Raw genomic sequence first — 19,680 nt, forward strand, 5'->3', positions numbered from 1 at the left:
AGTGGCAGATATCAATCGAACGGGCATGCTTCCCGTGGTATGGATACAACCGGCAAAATCAGTAGAGCTCGTTACCAGGAATTTCACCAGAGCCTTTTTCAAAGAATTTACAAATGCTTGAAAACAAATATTCCAGGTCGCATGAGACAGTCACAAATGGAAGCAGTGGGACCGAGCCAAAGTAGAAGAAAATGCTATTTATTTAGTCTTTCAACCACTAATTAATTATGTTGAGCAGCAAAACAGCCTTCTTCCCCTACTTCGTGTTTCATCGTGCAGAGTCATCGCGGCGAGGCGTGCAGGTCGGGCTTTCACCAGTCTCTTGGCTGTAGAGAAAGTTACAAAGTCAGCGATCGGTATTGCAGGCTCTTTTTTAAAAAAAAAAAAAAAAAAAATTGTATAAAGAACAAGGCTGTGAATCATACATACCTATTTCATAAAAGAGCTCATTAACATTTTGTGCTGTCTTCGCTGAAGTTTCGATAAAAAATAACCCATTTTCTTGAGCATATAGCTCGCCTTCCTGAAATGTAGTCGAAAGTATCATGCTGTCCTTAATTGTTACATATTATTAAAAAGATGCAATGGCAGTCCTACATAGGTCATACACCAAAATAATGACTTCTTAACATTTAAATATGCATTGCAAGACTATTAAAACGTAGTATCTCCCATTGCCATTCATCGGCTAATCTAGAATATCCATTCTAACCACATAAAGTAATATGATTACATGGATGAAAAGGCATTCACTCTTTGCTGGTATTTGAACCCGAGTATCTAGGAAAAAGCAGAATATCTGATGGAAGAACAGGGGATTAATCTACTTTCATTGGGACATTTCATAAAGCTATCATACATGCTTTATTATCAAGCCATTTTAAAAAAGAGAGTATATATATGGAAACATAGCTCTCTCCAAAAGGGGATAAGGTTGCATATATTTGACCCTCCTTAAACCCGCAATGGCAAGATCCTCGTGTAGTGGGATGCACTTATATATCAACCAAGTATCCTTTCTAATATTAACTAGTCATGTCCATGTTCCAAACACAGGATTAGAAACTAGTAAGGCCAAGGAACTACTTTGGATTACTAATACTCTAAGAAACAAGATAAAACATGGCTTGCTTTCTTAGTACTAAGTAATTCATCTTGCTGAACACCATGGATTCAAAAACCACTAGAATGGGATAGTATGATCGGCACCGGCACAACGCTGGGACACAAATACCATCTATAATGGTATACATCAGTGTTACTGATCGGGCATTCTATGTTTATGCATAACGGCAGTATTGCATCAACAAATATCGATAGGTACTGATGAATGCCAATATTGCACTAGTGGTACCAATGCCATACCTCCATGTTGACAGAAAAAGGATACAGAGTTTAAACCCCATTTGGCTAAGCTTTTGGAGGGCCAAAAAGTACTTTCTGATCCTCTAAAAGTATTTTGGATAGTTAGAATAGTGTTTAGTAAAAAAAATATGAAAGCTGTTTTAGTTTTATTAAAAAGCTGAAAATATCTATATGAGAGAAACTCTATTTTGAAGCTTCTCCCAAAAATACTTTTTAGGTTATATTAGGAAGCTATTTTAACTTTATAAAATTTTATTTTTTTGATGAAAATATCCATGAAACAATCTCATAACTACGTTTATATCCCTATAAAATATAATGTACGAAACAACTTTTAGGAACTCTAACACAGAAAAAGAACTCTAATCGTCCTCAGCTCCTTCCTTTCATCTTAGGATAGGGATATTTTTTCTACACAAAAGGAATCCTAATCTGTCTCGGCTTCTTTATTTCTCTACACAATCAAGGTATTTTTATTTATTTTCTATTGATTGTTTATGATTATAGATATTTTTTTAAAGTTTTCTGGATTTATCTCTCTTAGCTATCATTTTTTTTTGGATTTTTTTCTCTTTCCGTGATTGTTTTTTTCATTCCATATACTCTTCATCTCACTATTTTGGCGTCTTTCCATCTTTTCCCTTTTTTTATGCCTGTACTCCATCTATCCATCTCTATCATTTCTCCCTATGTGATGAGAAGAGGAGTCTACAGTCCAAATCTTGCATAATTTCTTTCTCATTTTGACTGGTAGCCATCCAATTGTTTTAGTATATATCTAGTATATATGAGATAGAATGTGGAATATTAACTGTGAGTTTATTCCTTTTTAATTATTTTTTTATTTTTATATATGAAATAAATAAGAACCTACATGATAGAAAGATGGAGCCTAGAGTCCAAATCTTTCGTGATTCCTTTCCCATTTTGATTGGAAGCCTAGGGTCCAACTTTTTTTTGGTATAACTCTAGTATATATGAGACATGATGTGGAATGTTAACCACGAGCCTATTTTAATTGTAAGTCTATTCCTATTTTAATTATTTTCTATTTTTTATATATGAGAAAAATAAGAACCTAAGTATTAAATAATCATATTTTGTTATAAAAATGGAAAGGATGTAGAATGCTATGGAAAGGACTATTATGGTTTGATCATCAAACACATGTTAAAGTTCCACGGTACTTTAAAAATGCAGTTACCAAACAACAAACAGCTTTTTCTAAAAGCTCCACTTCCCAAAAGCTCTATTTTCCAAAAGCTCTATTTTTAAAAGCTCCAAAAACTCTACTGTCAATAGTAATCTCAAACAGGGCCTTAGTATTGCTATTTAGAACCTTGCTGAACACCATCAAGTCTGATAAAAGGAAAATACAATCTTACTTTTAAACCTGTTGCAGTCACGGGTCAAAGGGTCGGATGGCTCGGATTAGTCCTTTTAGTCAAGAGGGAGTGTATGTGCATGGACAGGAGGTATTTCCACAGACAACGTCAATGTTATAGTCAAGGGTCAAGGGGTTGAATGGCTCGAATAGTTGGGTAGACTCCGCGCTCGCATATGTGAGATATTGTCTGCTTTGGCTTTGACTATTTTTTAGCTTCAATAGGCCTTAGCTATGGACTTCGATAGGCTTTGACCATTTAGAGCCTCACGATTTTATCCTTTAAAAAGCACCTCATATGAGAGAGAAGGTTCCAATCTATATAAGCATACTCCTTCTTGACTCATAATCGATGTGGAAATAAAGATGCCATCCTCCCATAACATTAGCCCTCCCAGTCAAGAGGGAGTATATGTGCGTGGGCAGGAGGCGTTCCCACAGACGGCGCCAATGTTGCAGTCAAGGATCAAGAAGTCGGATGGCTCGGATAGTTGGATTGACTTCGCACCTGCATACATGAAGTATTGTCCATTTTAGCTCTGACCATCTTTGGGCTTCAATGGGTCTTGACCATTTGGAGCCTCATGGTTTTATCTTTTAAAAGACACCTCATATGAGAGAGAAGGTTCCAATCCATATAAATCATACTCTCTCTTAACTCACAACTGATATAGAACTAAAGATGCCATCCCCTCACAACAAAATCTATCCACCAAATAATAATTAAAAGGAAAATTGATAATCGACCTTCATTAGGACTAACTTTTTGTCCGAGATTGAAGTGATTGCATTAATCTCAGTTCTATAATACTATCCAACAAGTGCTATGAGTAGCTCCTATTGGTTGGCATATTAGTTAGTCTCCAAGTATCAAAACATCTTGGATTTCTATTCTATCTGAACTGAAGGCTCTTACGAAACTCATTAAAAATACATATGCCAAGCAGTCTCAGAAGTAATAAAGTGCCTCATGAAACCATGATGAAAAATTATTGTGCAGATCTACTGAATGGCATATAATATTACTTGTCACCAAGGTCAGTTCTCTTTGTTAATCATTTAAAAAGTTATGGATGCCTCTCTTATGTAAAATCCAAACTCCAGTGGTTCCCGGTCAGCACTTTTAAGCACCATTTTTTCATTGCAGTTTTTCCTTCCTTTTAAACTTAACTGGTACCAAAAGAACAAATTAGAGTTAAGAAGAGTAAAGAGTCAAATCTATGTACCTCATTATCCACCTGCCTCTTTGTTTCCAAGTCAGCCTTGTTAGCCACCAATGCCATCACCAAACGTGGATTCCCTATAATGGAATCAACTACCATTAAAAATGGAGTACTTAGCAGAAAGATAATAACTAATTTAGTGAACATAAATAGGTAAATTTAGTAATATTGGCAGTATGTGCATAAATTCAAGAATGTTAAAGACAGCATATCTACAATCATGGAAGATACAGGATGATTAACCTTACTTCCTACTATATTTGATACATTAGGCAGCCTGCTTCAGTGGTTGCCCTTTATTCAAGGATGGGTAAGATCATTAATTAGTTATATTGATGTTCTAAATGTTTAAGGCCCAGAAAACATTGTAAAACAGTACAATTGCATATACACAGCCCAAGACAAGCTACAAAAGACATTATTTGACAGTGATACACACACACACACACACACTACTGTTTTACAATGTTTTCTGGGCCTTAAACATTGAGAACATCAATATAACTGGTCACTAATGATCATTACCCATCCTAGAATAAAGGGCAACCACTTGAGCAGGCTGCCTAATGCGCACGCGCGCACACATATGTATGTATGTTATGAAACAAAATGATTGCGTTGCTTTTCCATATCCAAATTGCAGGTGCAAATAGAAGTGTAGCTTTAGACAGGATATTTTCATTAAACATGAACCACTAGTTAGTGGAGTATGGACTATTTAAATGAAGCGCCCCTGGAACTTGGTTGAACATGAATCAGCAAGTAGTAAAGTAGGAATTGAATTTATTGAGATGCTTTTACATATCCAGAATTGCTGGTGGGAAAGCATAAATAATTTAAATCACCATAAGTCACCTTGTCTTTGAAGTTCTTGAACCCACTTCTTTGCTCGAGTAAATGAATCCTGGAGGCAAATACAGATATGTTTCAAATCAGAAGCAACCATTAATGAAAGCAATATGAATGTAAATAGATACTCACAATTAAGTAAGAGGTCACCAATTCTGCTTATATCATTAAAAAATGCTCACTTAAAATGTAAAACAAGGCCCCAAATTTTTCATGAAGAGACTCCGAACACAATCATTTCTATTTTACAAAAGATGGAAGAAATAAATGAAGAAATATCCAACTGAATAAGTAAAAGTTATGTCGCAGAGATGTGGCATCTTTGATCCCCACAAGCCAAAAAAGAACGAGGGAATAACATAATAAGCATTAACATATCAATTGAATGTTGCAGAAAAAAAATGCTCCAAGCACAGCAGATGAATGCTTTAGAGATGAGAACATTGAGATAGACATGTGGTGGATGTAGAAAGCATAGCTTAGAAAACATGTCCTACTGCTACTAATATTAATACTACTAGTGGTTTTGCTACCAATGATGATGAAGATGATGCTGATGATTAACAACAAGATCACTATAACACTTCTTTTCTTTTTTAAGAAAAGAAAAGAGTTCCAGCTTGATAAAAAACTCACTCCTCTGAGGAAACAAAACGATCATTATGATTTTCTTTAAAACAAAAGCATACCTATATCAGTTTCTGGCTTTCTGCATTTCTAATACTGATATCAGTGGTGAAATGATTTGATTTCTAGGTACTCATTCTCAAATTTTTAATAAATGACTTACTGTGCTGGAGATGTCATACACAACAACAGCTGCAGCTGCACCACGATAGTACATGGGAGCCAAGCTGTGGTATCGTTCTTGCCCAGCAGTGTCCCATATATCAAATTTTACAGTTGCTTCATTCAGTGATAGTATTTGAGAGAAGAAAGCTGCTCCAATTGTAGATTCCTGGAGACACACTTAATATCAGGTATCTCTTCACAGTCAATTATATACAAATAAATCATAGCAGGAGTCAAAAAAGGAACTTGAAACAAACCTGACAATCGAAATACTGGCCTTTGACAAATCTCAGCACTATACTTGTCTTGCCTGTTCCCATATCCCCAAGAAGCACCTGGATGAATGATGGTTGTCTCTCATATACTAAGTATATATCCAATACTAAATCACTTGGACAAAGCAACTTTTAATTTAGAAGTGTTAGGACCCGGTATATATTGTTTACCCATCCCTAACAGCTTAGAACCTTGGGATCTGGTGGTTAGTGAACTTATATCAAAGTTGGAGGTAACGAATTCAATTTTTCTTTGGTTCACCCATTTATCATCGTGAGTGTTTTCTTCTCTTGACTTACTTTCAGTTATCATCTTAAGTTGCTCATGGCCAATTCATGCTGTTAAGTACATGGTCTGGGCTGCATGCGGACAGGTGTTATGGCCTGATATATGTTGCTGTCCCATTCCCTAAAAGCAGAAGCTATTGGGTCTAGTGGCTAGTGAACAGAAACCAGGGTGATCTTGAGCAATTACTCCAATGTAAAAGAATGATGTAATAGAATTGGAACATAGCATTAAGAAAATCTATATTTTCTCTTAAGTATCATATTTTCAAGTAAACAATTCAAGCCACATTCATCGAGGTTGTGGATACAAGAGAAACAAGTAGAAATGATAAAAGTGCAACTGTAATTATACAGTATATCCTTAACCTTGTGATCCAACCAATGCTACTAGAGTTCAGAATACCCACTCATAACTAAAGACTGAATCCTTAATCTTTGCATACTTCTTATTACTGAGGAGTGGAGAACTCACTCTTTACTTTTCCATTTGTAGGAGGTTATTTCATGCACCCAGCTCATGATCTAGGCAACAATTTACTGACCAGAGCATATAAATCATCAGGAAGTCACCTCTAGCTTTGAAGCTTTGTACTAATAAATATATAGAAGCAACCCACAACAGATGGTCAAAGAAGTCCTTTCAGTTGAATAAATTAATCCATGCATGAGCAAACACCAAACTGCAAACTCGTACTTTTTTCTGTCTCTGAGAAGTTGGACCAATCTATCATTTTGGACAATACCAACCAACTTTTAGAAGATGAAGATGCAAAGCTGTCTACTGTAAGGAAAACTATACACAAACATATGCACATGTAAGGCGAAAAGCAAACCTTGATATGTTACGCTCAAGGACACTTAGATCCCAATTTACATATGCAATCAATATTTGGCATACAGATTTTAACAACTTTAGAGTTATTTGAGTTAATTCTTTGTTCAGTTGGTAACAGAAATTCTATCCCCATATCATCTGGTGATCTTCTCTAATTTAATTGAGAAACAAAATTCTTTTCTAAATATAAATCAAAAGATCTGTTTAGATTTTACATAATGAATGGGAATATTCAACAAATATTCTCATTTTATTTTTTTCCAAGGCAGGTTTTAAGTTCAGCCAAAAAGTAGGATCCTAAGGTTTTTCTTAGGGTGGCAGTTGGACTCAAAATTTTCAAACTGACGGTAGAACAGAGAAATATAATGGATTACCCTGATCATTTAAGAAAAAACACAGAGAACGGTATGTGTTCTGGCATCAGGAAAATGAGATACACATCTCAATTGTCCTTGCAAAGCAAACATGACGATGCATTTACTAATTTTACATACAAATATGAAGATAAAGGACTATCATATGATTTTTTTTTTCATTGTGGAGTACCACTGACAGACATCAGAAAACTAAGGCAACATAAACAACTGGGGTTCCTGCTATCCTAGATGAAAAGTATATGCTAGAAAAGGAAACTGGACTGCTTGTTGGTACTTCTGAATTTCTACAACTTATAATAGAAGTATAGTCTCTTATTTTTCTAGGAAAGATCGACAAACTCCTGCCTATTGCTTGACTTAGAGAGACCTCACGAACTAATGGAAGGCAGTTCCTTTTAGGAAAAGAAAGATCGGAAGCAAGACCTACGGTTACAGCTTCATAGCAGTTACAGCCAGCCAAAGGCCTAAGCATTTTAAATTCCTTTTGTCCTTACAGATGGTTAACTTGAAAAATTATAAAAATATCATGTTATAAATAAATGATGTGCACAAAGAGTATAAAAATATCCAAGCAAACTTGATCATAAATATAGAAATTGTTTACAGAATCACTCAACAAATGTTATGTTGATTTTACAGATTAAGACTCTACTACAAGAATAATTGAAATACAATTGTTTTCACTGAATTAAAAGAGCATTCAAACATGAACATGATAAAAAGTTTATATTTATAAAATGTATCTAGCAGCTAACAAGATAGATAAATGGATTTATAGATATCAACCTTCAACCAACACCTTTTGCAGCTATCGGTTTGCTTTTGTACATTAAAATGAAACCTAATGGTTGTACAATAAAACATATAATTGCAGATGGATAAGACCAGTTTCCAGACATTTTGAAACAAGTACATACTGAATTTGATATTTTATATCAGCTAGTTAGGCCAAGAGTTTCACTACTTTCTTTCAGATGGAAAAACAAGACATGCTAAAGAGCTTCTCATAAGCATAAAAGATGCTGCACCATCAAAATTATGTACTCTACATATGCAGGGTAAATTGGTCTTATAAGTTTTATAACATCTTTACAATTGTCTAAGTTTTATGACATCTTTACAGTTTTCCAAGTCTTATAAGTTTTACAATTTTTACATTATGTGCAGATTTCATAGGAGTTGGCATGCTATGGGGGTAAAATAATTTAAAAATGTTTAGGATTAGGATGTAAATTCCTGCACATGACAAACAAATAGCAATGAGAGCTAGAGATGGGGGCACTAGCACAAATAGTGGGAAGCTTGAGAAGCTTGTTATTATACATCAGATGAAGAAAAGCATATTTAGATGTTTCTCACATGCATCTGAAGACATAATTTTTGACCAACAATTGTTGTTTATTTCTTTATGTATAATTAGCAGAATAATGGGAAAATTGATAAGTTATCTAAACATAAGGTGCTAATGCTAGCCAAATGCCCTCCATGTCCAATAGTTTTAGTTTAATGCACCAAATATTCTCAACAAAATGTTTCACTGATGTCGTACATAAATACTATATAGCATTTGGAAAGAATCATTCAGCCTGTAAGCAAACCAAATCTTATCCAAAGAGGCCGCCCAGTGACATTGGGTGCTTACATAAGACTATTCCACACACAATTTAATGATGAGGCCTTCAAATGCAAAAATCAACTAATAGTGATTTATCTCACGCTCCAGAAAATTAGTCACTTCATCTCCATGTCTTCTTCATATGCATATATTACATCCTTGTCACATAAGGAAGGAGTCATTTGTTATGTGAACTATAAGGAATACAATAAAGAGAGTAGTACTAAATGAGGAGTGTTAAGTGTAGACAGCTATGGGATCAGTAGACTTAGATTTGGAACAGTCAACATTCTCATTATATGATCTGCAAGAACACCAAAAGGTGGAAAGTTACTAGTGAGAGGTCCCAATCATAGGAAAGCACCCAGAAAACTTATGAATACAGCTCTGAGGATGTAATATTGGTGATGAGGTAAGACTAAAAGTATGACATGACAATGTCGACAGAAGCTGTAAGAAGAATGATCAACAACTCAAGAGCAATATGCGGCAACAAAGTTTTTTGTAAACAGAATCACAAAAAGAAGAGATATCATCACAATCAAAAAGGAGCATCTCAAGCTTACTTGAATGCACGGATTGTTATCTGTGCTGAAGAATACAAACTAGACTGCGCTTGCAGCATGTGGCACTGGCATGGTGCTGGTACATGCCAAGTATTATCACAATGCATCACTAGCACACAATCCATTCTCCAATATTACATGATAAACTTGAGTTTTCTTTCCCCTTTAAGAGGTAAAAAGACAAAAGAAGTAGAAAGAAGAGATGCAAGGTGAGTAGGAGAGAGGGGAGTATTGGTTATCTGTCGATCAAATCGTAGTCCTTCTGATACCTTCATATGTTATTACTGTTAAACATAATTGAAGGAGTCATGCAGACTTTTTTTCATTTTCATTACTCTTGCCAAACCTCAAGTTTCACTGAATGCCTGAATTCTGAAATGCCTCACTGCAGAATTGTCGTATATACATAACAGAAGTAGAACGAATATTAGGGCTACCTACCCAGTAAATCAGTGATGATATTGAGACTCATTTAATCTATGCCATGATATGAGCTCGGCTAAGGCACAAACGTCTTTCTTTTTAGGATGACATGGAATGCATAATCAAGTAGAGTGAAATCAAAGAAACCAAATTGGATCCTTTCATATCAATCTTGTTTTCCCTTTTTTTTTTTTAGCCATTATTTCTGTTCCTCTCATTCATCTTTTTCGATTTTTCTTGTCTTTCTTTCCTTCTTCGCCTAATCTGAGACAATATCTAGAGTCGGAAAAGAAGATGGGGATGGACATGATCTTCAAGCAGTATCTATGCAGCTCCCTGATCTTACATTTAGTGAAATTGCCCCTTTTCCGGTTATCAGCCACCGCTTATGATATTCCATGGGCTTATTACTTATCTCTAGTTTTGCACTGAACTGAGTTGTCAGCTTCTGATTGGATTCATTTTTTCCAGGAGAAATCCAAGTGGGATAATTCCCATCACAAAGCAGAGAAAAATATCAAGTTCGACAATCTCCAGATGTGAAAAGAATCACAGATGGTAAGCTAAGTTTCTTCTGGTTCTGAAAAGTCTAACATCCTATGTCCATGATGCAGGATAGGTGCTCCCACCTTTATTCGATATCTGATATATGATCTCTAAGACTATTAGGAAAACTGAATAAATCAGAAATCTGGAGTGCTGGTATTTTTGTGCATTTGAAGTCAAGGCAAATACTAATCCTAGTTTACATCGATGGCCTTTTTCTCTCATCTCAGTTGTAAATGGAGACAAATGGACAGAGCCTGCTATAGCGAATTGAACATGATCATGCTAGTACATTGTTTTGGAAACCAGCAGAGCACTGCAAGTAACAATGACAATTGACCATGCATATTACCTTAATCTGACTGAGCATTAAATGTTTGAGGATGAATTAATCCAACGTTACAACTCAGCACAAAATGCCAGACAGGACTCATGCATGAACAGTGATCTCACCTTCCAAACATAGATGATTCGTTATTATACTTATAAATAAATAAAGAAGACTATTCTTTGCACGACATTTTCAGTTTGGGTAAATTTTAACATAAACATTTGCTCAAAAAAAAAAAAGTATTAACACAAACAACTTGCCTTATCCGAGGCAAGAAGCTAACAAGTTGGAGGTGCCTCAGATCCAGGGTTGACAAGTTTTATCATCCCAGGCAAGACAGCAGTTCCACTGATTGCAGATGCAATCATGTCTGCAGGAAGAACTTGGTAATATAATCCAAAAAGACATAAGCAATTCCTAAGGTAAGCAATTGATATGAGAAGGACTTTTCTCCTCCCATGATCCAACCCTATTCGATCCGTGGAAACCAATATTGTAGAACAAGGGATAGACGAAGAAGATGATGATGATGGTGAATGCAAATAAGGAATTCAAAAATAAATAAATAAATAAATAAAAGGGAAGACGTACCCACCAGCTTGGCCTGTATGTTGTTGCTGCTTCCCATCCTGGTGGCGGCTACGAGATGATGAGAACTCCAAAGAAGAAAACTATCCGATGAGAAAAGAAGAGGAGAGACGAATCAAAGGAGGAGAAGGACATGATAAAGAAGAAGATCGTCGGCAATTTGATTTTGTTTAATACCGAAGGAGGAATGGTAGGTGCCCGCATCCCGTCGCTCGCTCGCTCTTGACCGTTAGGTTTTCTCGCGTGTTTTGTTTTCTTACGTACATGAGCCTCGACGCTATGGGCCGCAGTCCGAGGCAGTGTAGCCCGTTTAAAACCGATTCAGGCAGAGGATGTGATGCCCTCGTGAGGATGTCTGGGGTGCCTTGAGAGGGTGTGCGTCTCCCTCGGGGTTTAGGTACATCGGGGGGTGAATAAAGCAGTCTTGTAGTTTTTAAGGAGATGTTTTGTGAACTACGTGATATTTTATTAAATTTTTTACATGTATATTTTTTTAAATATTTTAATTTATATAAATTTTTTTTTAAATTGATATCTATATGTATATCCTGATAAAATATTTTTTTACATGTATACACACGTCATATAATGTAGTTAAAAATTAACGATTTAAAATTAAAATGACTAAAATATCTTTATAAATAGATATATAAAAAAAATATATAGAAGTATATGTGCGAATAGTAATTTTATGAGGATATTGATACATGTCATAGTACACTAAAATTAGCCTTACTCACTACTATGTAGATAGGGTGAGTCGAGATCGTATTCGCAAGGATCTTAGTTGATTGTTTCGAAAATGCAAAAAAAAAGAATAATAGATTGTAAGAAATTAAGAAAGAAACATAGAAATTATAATAAAATTATTTTTCATTAATCAAATAAAGAAGCGTATATAAAAAAAAGAAATAAAATTATGATACAAAATAACTGAACCAAGTTGATCTTCTCGCTGTACCCGATGGTGATGTGCTTCTTTAAATCCTTTCGTCTTTGTCTTCCTCCGTGCAGACAACAACAAAATGGCTAGAAGGTTTGGTACAGAAACTTCAAGGAAGAAAGGTAGACGGAGTATGGAAATATGGGAAAGAAAAGATAGCGGCACTAAGATTAGGACCTCTCCTAGATTTGTTGGAAGACGTGCTAGGGTTAGTACCTCCCCTAGATTTATGGAGAAAAAAAGAGAGATGGGGGCAACAGCTCAGAGAGAAACTTAGGGTTGGCTTGATAGGAAGAGAGAAAGAGAAAAGGTTTAATGGAGGAGATGATCTCCACAAAGGAGCTGATGTTTTGAGAAAGAAGGGCTAGGGGTGCTATTTATAGAGTAGGGAGGTTAGGATTTTATGAAAAGAGAGGTGGGAGCATGAATAAGGACCCTTGGATCTTCATATTGATGCTCCTCTGTTGATCTTTAAGTCATGTTCGCACTAGAATGGGAGCTGGTTGTCTGGTTCACTCAAGTCTGATCTAATTTGAGTCATATGAATCCAAACTTTTAATTACCTGCAAAATAGACTAGAGAGCATCAAATTTCAATAAAATAACATCGATTATTATAATATTTAGTGTCTCTAGCAACTTAAATTAAGCATTCATCAGATATCATACAAATTTGAATATTTGGAAGGATATACATACAAAAAATTCAAATTAGATTTTTTTTACGTGTAATATACCTCTCTTAGTTTGTTATATTTTTTTATTTTAATGAAAAAAATAACATACACAACTAAAATAATAAATATACTTAATTTATTGATTTAAATAAATAAAAAAAATTATCAAATGATAGATCAAAATTATTTTATCTAAAAATTAGATAGATCTTAACCATCTATGTTTCCTCTAATATATAATAATATATTTCTAAAAAAATATCTAAATATGATATTAGATGGATAGCTTGTATATTTGCATAGAATAGACATAATTATGAATTTGGGTATTACGTAACAATGATAATTTATAATTTTATTTTTTTATTTTAAATATTTTTATCAAAAATATCTTTGTGAAATATATAAAGTATATTATATTGTTATAAGATAGATACAGTCATCCCATTTTATCTAAAAATAAAATATAATATAGTATTCTAATGTATAAAATATTATTTGATATCGTCATCATATTGTTATATCACGTAATATATTACTACATTATAGAGCAAGAGGGCCCGATATCCACTTAGATGAAATAGATAAAAATTAGATTAGAATTTCATATATATATATATATATATATATATATATTTACATGAATACATTCATAAAATTACTATTTATATATATATATATATATATATATATATATATATATATATATATATATATATATATATATATATATATATCTTTATAATTTTTTTTTTACACATCTATCCACAAGGGTATCTTAGTTATTTAAATTTTAAATCTTTGATTTTTTTAACGACATTAGATGATGTGGGTATATATGCATACAAAAGAAAAAAGAAAAAAAATGATATAAATATATACAAAATAAGTATTTTATAAGGATATATATATAAATATCAAATTTAAAAAAATATTCACATAAATTTAAATGTTTAGTGGATGAACATGTAAAAAAATCTATTTTATTGTTGGACATTATTGGATGTATTTATACCAAAATATTCATCATTGAATTTTCTGGCATCGTTGTTTTGCCGCTGGAAGCTAGTAGCAGCCGGCAAATCCCAACAGTCCAGAAAAACTTCCTCTCCTTGATCCTTGCATGCAGCTCTAGAGTGGCTCAGATATTTAAGAAGCTCAGCTTAAACTATAAACCTCAACAACAACGGACCCAACTAGTAGCAATAGCAATGCCAAAGTTGACCAGCTTGAGATCCAATTAACTGAGATGATGAAAGCCTTGAGACAATTGCAATATACTGTGGCATGGTGCAGACGCATTGCAGACGCATCCTGCTTTGCAAGCAGCAGTAGTCCAAGTTTGGGTTAATGATCGTACAAGTATAACACCGGCCATCTGCACCTCGATCATCGTAATCCTACTCGAAATCAATAGCCCCATAAAGATGCGCTTGACAAATTTTCCATCCAACCGTAGAGAACTTCTTTGGGAAGCTAGATCTAGTTACTTTTTGGGATTGGTTTATCTCCATTAACAACAATTTCAATTGGAATCATCTCTCTGACCATAAACAACTCCAGGTTGCTGAAGCAAAACTCAAGGGCCTAGCTAGCTCTTATACGGTGGCCCACCATCAAAAACAACCATGCTCTTTGTGAAGAGAATAAAACTCATGGATCTATCATGACGTAGGACGGGATGAAGATAAAACTGGAGGCCTTCAAATCCTATTTGAAGTCTTTCCACTCAAATCCTCCTACTCCATCCATCCTGGAGTACCAATGAAAAATTTGATGTACTTACCCTCTTAACTTAATCCGGGACTGGTTGAATCTGTAATGGCTTTCGCCTAGAAATCCAGGATCATATGATGGTGGTACAAACTAAAACCTTGGATGATACCTACCGAGCAGCCAAACAAGTTGTGGAGCAGATCGCTCTGTCGCTCACGAGTTCTAACTCTCCAAGCGGAAGGGTTGAACCCACGCGCATGTACCCAAAAAAAAAAAAAAACCAAAAAGAAAAAGAAAAACACGTCCCAATACCAGCCGTACACAAACCCATTTGCTCCAACTCTCAGAAAAGGACTACCTCATAATGGGATTGCCACCAACCCACCATGTTAAGACCTCATTTGTGGTCAACCCACGGTTCCCCGCTAATGGTGGGATAATTGGATGTTGTCGAAAGGATGGAGCAGCGGTTCCAACTGCCAGACTTAAACACGATTGATGGGGAGAGCGTGAGTGGGATAGGTTCATGCTCATCCAAAGCCTCATCATTGGACCAAGAAACTAGCATTGGAACACCATTAGGACAACCACACCACCTCATAAAAACAAAAGCTTTGCCGCCCTTCGGACCACGCCCCACCTTCCATTCGTTCCATAAATTAATTTGCAGGCTTCCGTTCTTTTGCTTGGCTTATCGTATCGGCAAAGGCTTGGGACAGGGAATCTGGTTCTCTCGAAGAAGGACCTGGAAAGCAGATACGGTTTGTACAAAAGGAACGGGCCTCACTTTGGTTTTCTTTACGATGGGACGGATTCAAATTTTCAAATGGAAGAATGGTCCATTGGTTGAAAGATTCGAATGCATGACTCATCCCTCTGGTCCTTGCGATGGCTGTGACCTTTCGAAGAAATTTTGGTTGTACCGTGCACGGCATTGGCCCTTTTGACAACCATGCCCAATCAAAGAGGACCAGGTGAAATGGACCGTCAGAGATGCAGGCGTCAACCGTATGATGTACCGGAGATGGGACACCATAGTCGCATGAATTTTGAATTAATAGAAGATCTTTTTGTTGGCTCTTGCGTAAGTTGCGTGCTACTCAAAAAAATTGTCTTGTATATTCAAAAAACATGGAAAGATTGACGATGTTTATTTTAAAATGAATTATTTAATTTGTGATTCACTCAAGAAATACTTGCCGATGGCAATCTAATATAAAATTGCTACCTGTCGCATTCAGGGTGTGATTTTGCGTGTGATTGTTGTGTTCCTTGCAGATTTTACATGATACTAGCAATCAGACCGTGCGCATTGAAAAGAAACAAATATGTACTCCTTTGTATTACCAAAAAAAATAATAGAAATCAACAAGTGAATAAACTAGTAAATATAAATTACATTACATTAAATATAAATAATTATGTAATAAAATAAATTAAAAAAAAATAATTTTGGTAAATAAAAAGAATTAAGGTAGAAGCAATCTATGTATCAAATAAACTAGTGAATTAGATAAGAACATGAATTTTAGTCCCTTAAATATCTTGCTAATAAAAATAAATAGAATAAAAAATTAAATATATATAAATATTAAAATAAATAAAAATAAAGTGAGAAATAATTTTTTTGAAATATAGAAGAAATTTATGAATTGTTGGTCTTATAACAGAGAAATTATTGGTTGGAACCATCCTACTATAGATATCTTAAATCATCCAATAAGAAACTATCATATCATCTATTGCTGAAAAAATGTGCATTACTATTCAATCTGATTGAAAATTTTAGATGAAAAAAATTTTATTATTAATTATAATTTATTAGTTGAAATTTTTTTTGAATATAATTTTTTTTAAAATAATATAATATTTTTTTATTTAATGATCCAGGATATATGCAACAAATGATTTTAACCAATAATTTTTCCTCACAACAATGACATTCTACTGTACTTCAAAAAAAAAATCCTATCATTTGGATAATAAACATGGGTTGATTATTATAGGATCATATTTTCTATCAATCTGATCGTAGAACTTAAAAATCAAATAATATTTTTTAAAAATAAAAAATAGAAACAGTGTTTTATGCACATCATTGTCATATTTCATGACATAAAGAGTGCAGCTTTATTTTTGAAAGTAGGATGGGGTATAAAGTGTTTTTTTTTTTTTTTTAATTTACCAAAAGCAAAAGAAAAAGGTTGCATCTCATATATTTTAGTATGCACAATTGTCATATCCGTTAGCTTGCGGAAAGAGATGGGGACGGTTTGCACCAGACTGATGATGGTAGATTCTTTTGTTGTTCGTTTTCGTGTGACATCACGATTGGTGCTAAATCATGGCGCAGCATATGACAGCTCACGGTGAGCTTTCTCATCATCATTCGCTTGTGAATCGGTGATCGGCGAGAGACAGCAAGAAAGTCATGCGATATTTGCGGCGGAAGAGCAGACGGCAGACAGCCTCACATGTTCCTCCCTCCCCTCTCACTTCCTGGTCCACGTGCGATGTCACGTGGCAGCCTGCAGTCAGCGCGATTTGCTGCCTGCTGTTCCCCAGGAGATTAATTCAAGTCTGAATCAACTTCTTCTGTTAGCCCATCTTCTCCTTCTCGCTTCTGCCGTAACTCGCTGCAGAATATCCTCTTGAACTGGTTGGTAGCCTGACACGTACCTCATTTCTCTCGTTCTTTTCATCTACAAGGCAGCTAAGATTCAAAGAATCATGTTAATTTTAGTTGATAATTTTTTTTTACTCTACTTGGTTAGATCTAGTGAGACCACCAAACTAGTTTCACTCAAAATCAATTCCTTTTTATATATCTGAATACTATTTTAGCCATTTATCTCAAAAATAGTTTAAGATATAATGGTGTTTAGATGGATTAACAATAGCCATCTTCAGTACAATATAAAACAGGCACCTGTAGAGGATCCCAGCTCTATAAATAAATCAAATATTTTCGTTTCTGTAATAATATTCATATGTTTAGAAATGGAGGAGATACCGATAAGTAAAAATTAGATGATGAAGAAGTAGGATCCGAAGGAGGATAAGGCTCTTTGATGCCTTGTTCAAAATTATGATCTTGGTCGATAATCAACAAGAGGATCCAAAGGCAGCAAAGTTATGCCGATTGTGATGGTCGAACCATAGCTCACTAATAGTGGAAAATTGCTTGTTCATAATGAAGGAGAATGAAATAATTATACAAACCCATTGAGGACTCAGCAACAAATGGGTTGACATTATGTGCCCCTTCTCTAACGACATCTATTTCATTGTTCTAAACCATTAGAATAGTAACATCAAGCATCGCCTCTCAATCTTTTTTCTCTTGTTTCCTTCTCTTTAATGGCGATCATAAGAGATCTTATACAAATTTATTAGAATTGCATTGCAACTATTTATTCGCCTCATCTCAACATTTGACAGTGACATTGGAAACAACAATAATTCGTTCTTCTTCCACTATCAATGAGAGTAGGAAAAATGATTTGATGAGGTTGACACCGATGGTACTAGAATATAGCTTTGTTTTGGATGGACTCTTATTAGGAAGAAGGCAACAACAAAGATAGTGATGGAGGCAATTTTGAAGGAGATGATTCAAAGAGTAATGAAGCAATATATAGCTACAGGGGATGAGATTTGGATGCATGATGATTTGGAGGATGCGAGGACTTGTATAGTGAAGGAGAAACTCGCAGAGTGAGAGGATGTGATATGCATTTAAGTCTTCAACGGAAGGTTGGCAAGGATACAATTTGTATTAAGTTTTTATCAAAAATTATTTATTTTTATTTTTTATTAAGGCACATGGGTTTGAGTTATTTTTTTTTAAAGGGATATAAATTTAGTTCAAGTGAAAATTTTAATATTTTATATGCTTGATTTAGGAAAGAAGCAAAAATAACTTTAGTTGAGTGATTACATCGACATACATATTTCTCAGTTTATAATATTCATATACAATAAATATTTTCAATCTTAATAATTTATAAATTCTGTTCTAGCAAAAAAAAATTTTCCTTATATATATATATTCCTCCGCATAAACTGGACGCTGGCACGCCGGCAGTTAGCGGTCATATGGTCGCCGCCAAATTATTATTCCTCCAGCTTTACACAAAAAAATATAATTTCTCCCGTTAGTTCTCTTGCCTCCTAAGCTACCTAAGACCGGGACCATGTGACGCCGATGCCATCCAGCTCAGCAGTTTCACGTCCAAAGCAATAGGAAAATGCTTCGGTGCAAAAGAAACAGTGGAAATCTTAGGAGGAAAAAAAAAAAAGAGTGCAAGAATTGGAATCATTCACGGATTTTATGGTCCAGATGTTGTTTATCCGATCGAATCGAAAGCTTTCCTTGCTCTCGAGGCGGAGAGTCGCGCTCTCGCTAGCTCGGGCCCTGGTCTTTTGCCATGAGCGGGTGGGGGTGGTGGGTTCTCGACGCAGCTGGGCCCCACCATTCGCTCCACGCCGCACGTTTAAATTTTTATTTACAGTTGGTAAGGCATCGATCAGGCCGCCGGCTTCTTCGGGAAAAGGAAAATCGGCCCCGAGTTCCTAAAACGCCCCGAGCAACGTCCCGCTGGGTTTGCCAATCGCCCGGCCCTAATCAGAGGATCTGGGGGTAGTTTCGGAAAACGACTTCAAACGGTCACATAGAGAACTGGATGTGGATCGCGGAGTGGTGGACGCTGCGTCAACGTCGCGATGGGAACGGTGAGAGAGAGAGAGTGGGGGTAACTACTAACTTACTGGCCTCCATTCAGAAAATTCTCGATTATTGATACTTCGGTTTTTTTTTTTTGCCTCTCTGAATGGTTCTTAATACTTCGCTCACTAGTTCTCTCTCCTCTTCTTATCACTATAATAA

The 19,680-nt window shown here is 35.2% G+C and overlaps 1 protein-coding gene across 1 annotated transcript; it reads right to left on the minus strand.

Moving 5' to 3' along the window:
* Nucleotides 1–11: 11 nt before the first annotated feature.
* On the minus strand, nt 12–11,762 carry LOC105052823 (ras-related protein RHN1). The gene is made up of 8 exons (XM_073244763.1): nt 11,635–11,762; nt 11,465–11,540; nt 5,871–5,948; nt 5,612–5,779; nt 4,828–4,876; nt 3,976–4,049; nt 430–523; nt 12–326 (listed from the first exon to the last, which is right to left on the minus strand). The coding sequence occupies exons 1-8, from the start codon at nt 11,721–11,723 to the stop codon at nt 226–228; spliced, it is 729 nt and encodes a 242-aa protein (XP_073100864.1). The 5' UTR covers nt 11,724–11,762; the 3' UTR covers nt 12–225.
* Nucleotides 11,763–19,680: the final 7,918 nt, after the last annotated feature.

This window comes from Elaeis guineensis, chromosome 10 (genome assembly GCF_000442705.2).
Source record: "Elaeis guineensis isolate ETL-2024a chromosome 10, EG11, whole genome shotgun sequence".
Lineage (NCBI taxonomy): Eukaryota > Viridiplantae > Streptophyta > Magnoliopsida > Arecales > Arecaceae > Elaeis > Elaeis guineensis.